Source organism: Cariama cristata, unplaced genomic scaffold, assembly GCF_000690535.1.
Source record: "Cariama cristata isolate BGI_N322 unplaced genomic scaffold, ASM69053v1 scaffold17758, whole genome shotgun sequence".
Taxonomy (NCBI): domain Eukaryota; kingdom Metazoa; phylum Chordata; class Aves; order Cariamiformes; family Cariamidae; genus Cariama; species Cariama cristata.
This window is the reverse complement of record NW_009630844.1, coordinates 86,723-93,600: the sequence shown is the minus strand read 5'-3', so window position 1 is coordinate 93,600 and position 6,878 is coordinate 86,723. Positions and strand designations below refer to the sequence as shown.

The 6,878-nt window shown below is 42.0% G+C and overlaps 1 protein-coding gene across 2 annotated transcripts in view; it reads right to left on the bottom strand.

Annotated features, from left to right (window-relative positions):
• Positions 1–5,232: 5,232 nt before the first annotated feature.
• Positions 5,233–6,878, bottom strand: part of FBLN5 (fibulin 5) — a 45,872-nt gene continuing 44,226 nt past the window's right edge. For both annotated transcript variants that reach the window (XM_009705732.1, XM_009705733.1), the window contains one exon: positions 5,233–6,101. In XM_009705732.1, coding sequence (XP_009704034.1) covers positions 5,940–6,101 — 162 coding nt within the window. In that variant the 3' untranslated portion in view covers positions 5,233–5,939. The remainder of the gene's footprint in view (positions 6,102–6,878) is intronic.

Below are 6,878 nucleotides of genomic sequence, written 5' to 3'. Positions count from 1 at the left end.
ACTCTTTCAGCTCTACTGTAAAAAGAATACATATCTGTTTACATTTATACCACTGACACTGAGATTCAAGACTTAAAATAAAACTGGGCTAAATCCAGACCTGATGTAAGGTGGTTAGAGATCACTGACCTCAGCATAGTGGTGATCACATTGCATTCTCTCTGACTGGGCCAAATACGCTCTTTGCAAACCGGGAAAACCTCATCCAAGGTGTGAAAAGCCTAAGGATGTATTGCATAAGCATATTCTTATCAGGCTTCTTAAAAAGCCTTGAGACTATCAAGCCAGCATGATACAGACACAATTTCAGGAGAAGAGTGATTCATCAGGGCCCAAAAGAGCATCTATTGCCTTCAACACTGGGGGCTTGTGGGGTTTTTTTTAATCCTCTTCATGACGCTAGGCTCTGCCAGCAGGCTGGGCAATCCCTTCAGCCATTCAGACCTAGTACTTTGCTGTAAGCGTGCCCTCCGACATTGCAGAGGGAGAGGGGTACAAAAGCAGCAGATGGGCCAACAGCAGTGCCTGCATTTCCAGTGGAACACATGAAGAGCTGCTTATACAGATGGTGGGTGCAGAGGAACTTGGCAGGGAAACAACGGATCTGCCTTGGCTATGAGGAAAGCAACTGAGGTCAGTCAGAGCCTAGAAGAGACACATAGCCTACAACTGAACTCCAAAATGCAAAGCGAAAAATGTTACATAGTGCCAGAGGAGAAGTGGAGCTCACTCAGCATGTGCTTGCAGTGCATGACCATAATGAGATCACTTGTCCAGGACATACTCAAAAGGGAGAATGAGTGACTCCTAGGATACAGGAGGGAATTGAAAGAGATTGAATATTTCAGGAATTTTTGGTTGCTGAAGTGTTTTCTAAAGATCCCTTTGCTACCCAGCTACATTCCTCAATTTTTACATCAAGGTTATTGCATCTTCATTTGCTTGCTGGTGTAAAAATGACTTTGCTGATATTAGCTGAGTTACAGGGGGGGATCGGTTGGGCCAATGGAAACCACTAGAGGGATCTCAGAAGTCTGAACTAAGAACTGGAATAGGTGAGATTTCCACCTCTGATGTGCACATTTACAAAGATCAGATGCAGTCTGCACTGAAACAGGTGAGGAAAGAGTCAGGTGCAGGATCAGAGACATCCCCGTACAATACCTCTGGACCATTACACTCCCTACGGCACTGATCCTTCAGCACAGGTCACCTTTCTGGACAGGCTTTCTGTGGAATCCCAGAAAGTCTAGTTATGACCATCAGCCTCAGTCTTCACGCATGGCACCTGCTTTGGGGTTGAGCTATTCAGAATTGGTTCAAAGACTTAAAACAACAAAGTGTGACAGGTGTTAATCACTTTTCTGCACTCACGTCAGATGAGGAAACAGAATCTGCTTGTGCTGTGATATCTTACAACTCTTACACTTCCAAATGCAGAACCACAGTACCACAACTAGTTTTAGCTTCTGTAAATTCTCCTTGTATACAGACACTTGCACAGTGCTTTACACACATACAGGGAAGATCCTAAGTATACTTTTTATCTTTCCGTTAAAGAGCAGTAGAGTCATGCAAATTAACACCAGCTGAGGTTTTTGTCCATCCAGGATAGAGATTTATTTTAATAATAGTGCCTGTCAGGCTTGAGTAACATTGGGGCATACTTCTATTAATTTTATTTTTTTTATACAACTTTATGCTATGAACTTTTCATAGGGTTCTAACACAGCTACATGCTATGGAAGATATTCAGTAGCACATTCTGTGAGTAAGCCAGACTGGAGAACCTGAATGACAACAAACTGTACTGATTCTATTGCTCTGCTTGCTCTAGACAGAGAAAAATTAATATGTAAGCTCTGCTGATGCCGATACCGTGTTTATGAGACAATGAAAGTTGACTCTTCTAAATGCTGAGCCAAAAAAAAAGGTAAATATGAGTACAAGCTCCCAACTTGAAAAGGAGATAGTTCTGTGTGAATGGCCCTGGACACCACATTCAGTGATGGTGGGTGACCAGGTACTCAAAGAAGCTTGGTTATTCTCAACAAAGTTATTGTTGTCAGAGAAGCACAAGTTGAAAAGAGATTCTGTGGGATCCAGCAAACTCTTAGGTGAAATAACATTTTGTTGTCTGTGTCAAAAAAAGTCAATCCTCTAAAAATATCTCAAAATCAAATAAGCCAAATGATAGGACCCATTCACCTCTACAGCACTGGATCATTCATCTCTTGCCATTCTTCTCCCTCTGGCACCTAACCCGACTAAAATGAATCACTTGGTTAATTTCTCACAGTAGATTCTCCTTCCCAATCATTGTGATCTGTATCAAAGATTACTGCCATTTCTGCCTTTGTTTACTTTTATTCCAATTATTGCACTGGCAATAGGTGCTGTGCAAACACATAGTGAGAGGCAGTCTTTGTCCTGAGGACTTTCGTTTAAACAGACATGACAGCTGACGCCAGGAGAGGCAAAGAGCTGTCCCTCCCCAGCCCGGCCAGGGAACGGCTCTGCCACGCTGAGCGAGGGGCATGTCAGAGCAGAGCCCGTGGGAAGTGACACGTACCCAGACCAGGGTCAGTGCCCTTGTCTGGTGCCAGCCAGAATATTGTCTATTAACCATATGGTAAATCTCTTTGTGTTAGAAAATCCTCTGCAATAGGTTAGAATAAAGTCATTTTCTGAGCAGACCTGGAATTCTGTCTGCTTTAAGGGAGGCCTGTCCTCAAAGGAGAACATGAATGTATACTGCAGTGGCAAGTTTGCATTTTTAACTTTCATGCTGTAAAAACCTGACATGCATAGTCCTTTTTTTTATTTGGTGAGAATTGCTGTAATATATGAGCCTGTGATGGTCTATTGGAAACAGACCCCTGACTAGGAAATGGAGAGTTTAGATGTTATAAACTGCTAGTAATTTATTATTTTGAGATTGGCATATATTTTGGCAAAGTTAAAGTTGGCTGGAGTGATAGTGAGTGATGGAAGATGTTATGGCGGTTGAGAAGTGGCTGAATTCCTTTGTTTCCAGACTTTTCACTTTTTTTTTTTAAGGCACAGAATGTTTATAGAGAATGTGTAATACTGTTTTATGAGTATTTGCTGGACCCTGCTAAAACCAAGCATTCAAGCTTTACTCTTTTAACAAAGTGTTTTGTTATGGAATTCCTCTGGGCTTTGATGTTTCTAAATTAGGGTTAAATCAGGTTGGTATGTGGGGGCCATGGGAGAACAGCCCAGAAGTGAGAAACTGTCTGATGTCTAACAGGGTGTGCTTCCTCTCCAGAGAGAGGACTCCTCAACTGGGCCTGAAGCAGCCATAACATAGGGGCACAAAAGGGGGGACAAAGGGGCTTTCAAGCACTGGGAAAACTTTCAGCATGTTAAGAGTGTAACATCTTTAATGCAAGACCCTGCCTGCCCCTTGTCTACTCTCTAGGCCACCAGGGGCTGCTTGTTTCCCACGTCTCATTTCCATCATCTGGGACACATGAGCACTTTTAGCCCCATGGTTATAAACTAGCATTCATCCTTCCTGGTCATCTCTATTTTCCCCTCCAAGACTGTGGTATACAATGAGCCATGATACACTCAGGAAGCACATTCTTGCATTTGATATTTCTCTGCACATTTCCTCTACATTTATCTCCTCCAAGTCGGCTACTCACAAAACTCATTGGCTTCCTGCCCTTAGCTTGGCCTAAACCCTGGAATCAGGCTCCAGCCTTTTTGTTTTTACAATGAAGGACAGCCTGTGTACAGAGCTCTGAGCCACAGGATCCCAGGATGTTGTAGCAGCATGGAGAAAACTTTAAACCATTAAGAAATGGAAGCTGCTAAAGCACGCTCAACTCAGTGTTTCGTTGCTGTGAGCCATTGCATCAGGGCTTCCTTCAAGCTGATTACAAGTGAAAACAGCAGAGTCTCTATTACAGCTGTGGAAAAACAACTCCAGACTAACTCACAAAGCTTATTAGGAACAAGAGTAAATTTTCTGATTGTGTCATGCAGTCTGTGTTGTGATAACTTTCTGAGTCTGTATTCTCCCATTTAATACTCCACTTTAATGAAGACCTCACATAATGCTTCTACTCTGCTCCAGCCTGCTTGCATTATAATCTTCATAAACTTCTTTTCCCAAGTAGCATTAAGCACTTCCAGTCTTCAAAAAGACAAACAAAGGTTATGTTTCCTGCCCTAGTGATGCTGGAGAGCAAATAAGCCAATAAGGAAAAAGCAGGGGGAAGAAGCAAAAGAGCTTGCTTCAGAGAAATTTAAGAACAAGGCATATGAACCCTCATCCCTACTAAAATAAAAGACCAAACTGCCAGTGGCTTCAACAAGGTAAGCATTACACCTCCAAACTACATGATTTTTTTTCTCAAACTCCTAAACATATATATAGATTTAGCTTAGCACTGGGAGGCCTCAGCTGGAATACTTTTCACAGTTTTGGGCGCTGCACTTCAAGAAAGATGTGAACCAACTGGAGAGAATCCAGATGAGAGCAACAAGAATGATCAAAGGTCCAGAAAATGTGATGTATGAGGAAAGACCAAAAGAATGGGGTTTGTTTAGACTAGAGAGGAACAGTCTGAGGGGAGACATGACAACAGTCTTCAGACATGTTAAAGACTGCTGCAAAAGGGAAGATAAACTATTCTCTATTTCTACTGCTAAGGCTAAAAAGCAGTAGGCTAAAAAGCAATGGATTTAAATTACAACAGCAGAGATTCAGATTAGACTTTAGTAGAAACTTTCTATTGGTCACAGCAGTTATACCTGAGGAGAAGACACTGCCTATGGAAACTGTGGGATCCCATCATTTGAGGTCTGGGTACTGGTATAATGGGGTCTGCTTTGTGGCAGAGGCATGAACGATAAGACTGGTCCAAGTCCTTTTCAGCTTATTTTACCCAATGTTAGGAATGTAGGAGAGAGACTGCGCGTGAACAGAACAATTAATTTTTTTTCTGAAGGAATTTGGACGGTCTTTGAACAGAAGATCAGTTGCAGCCTTAACTACAGAGTTAGTCTCACTGCCTTATAACCATTACAAACTGTTTGCAACTATCACACTCGGGAAAACAGGGGAAAATAAAGTTCTGATTCTTATCTGCTCTGAGGTCTCTGGACACTATTCTGGCAGTGGAGGCCTATGTCAAGGAGCCTGGGTGTAAATAAGCATAACATCCTAAATATTGTAAAACATACCATCCAGTGATAGATTTCTATGAACTCTGTTATATAGAAAGATTTAATACAGGAAGGAACCCAAGCATGTGACACTTTGTTAGAAAGTAGAAGATTACATAGTACAACATGTATTTTGGAATGAATTTACAATGAATTTTAACTATAAAATAGAATCAAAGAAAAAAACAGGTGAAACTAAGACAAATGCAGGGTGAATTGAGACAAAGTGCCTGACTGATAATTCCAGAGATAAAGGGGAATGTAATTTAGCACTTCTGAGATCCCTTGTTTCAATAGGTGGCTTTTTGCTTCTGTTTCTGTTTGTCTGTCTGCTTTCCATTTATAATGAAAAAAAAAAGGCAAGATTGCAAAAGCCAGCTTTTTCCTCAGTTTCTTTGGTGCTTTTTGCTAAGCAGCCTTGGAGCTACAAAGGTTCACAGTCTTTCAAACAGAGACTCATACCCTACAAGTGTTTACAGTGGAAAGAAGAGTCCTTAAAATACATGACCACATAGAAAATCATATGGGATCTGCTGACAATAGATCTTCAGATGTCTGCATCCTGGTAGGGACTGCGCATGAAGAGGCCTCCCTCCTCAGACAGGCATAGGTCACCAGGTCTGTGGAAATACTGATTTGGTTTGGAGCTGCTATACGTACTGGCTTCTGAGAAGAGAGTTCTGCAGAGGAGGAACCGTCTCTTTTGTTTTAATGTTTCCAGGGCACAAACTCAAGGTTTAGAAGGAGTACTGTGATACGTATATCCTCAGCCGGATGACAGAGCTTCCTCTGAAGTTGATGACGGTGTTAACAGTGATCATTTCCAAGTCCAACTGAATAGTACGGGGCCCCTTCACAGGGCGGGTCATCACCAGAGTAGCGCTGATCGGTCCCGTTTGCTGTGCACAAAACAAGAGAAAGCAGGTGAGATTTTTGAAAAACTGTTCTGGAAAACTATTGTCTCACTATGGTCTTCAAGCAGCCAAAATAACTATTTTCTGTTGCATTGTTTGAAGCCACTACAATAGCTTCATTTCGGCATTTGGCTCCATTTCAGTGTTTTGTATGAACGATCACCTTCTACAATTTGTAAAGCCTTTGAGAGCCCTGCACATAAAAGGAGCTATTGAACATAGAAGTTTGCTGTTGTCCAAATGGAAAAAGATGAAAACATGGATTTTTTTTTTTAATGAGATATTATTTTGTTTGATGTAAAGAACGTTGTTACCTTGAAGCAGCGAACACCAAGAAGGGGTTATGTTAACAGAGCTTGGAGAACAGATGTTCCTATGTGAACAGGATCAGGGTTTGTTGTATAATTGCATATGTTAATATCACAAAACCATACCCTTTGAAGAGAGCTTCAAATATGTGAAGACACTTCAGAAAATCTGTCGTTTAGTAAGTGGAAGCAGGCCTTTGAAATACCTGGCCAGGACAGTGGATTATGAGTATTTAAAAATCAGAGGTTCTGACATTAAAACCAAGTGCAATTTGTTTTCCAGCAGAAACTTACGTAAACAAAGCGGGACCTGTTTTACCACGGAACGGAGTGTTTGTGTTATCTCTGATCAGAGAAGCCCGACAAAGCAGTGTGGCGGCCCGGCCCGGGCCGGGGACCCTGGTGCCTCAGCCCGCGGGGAGCAGCGTCCCGGGGCCCCTTCCCCTTCCCCTTC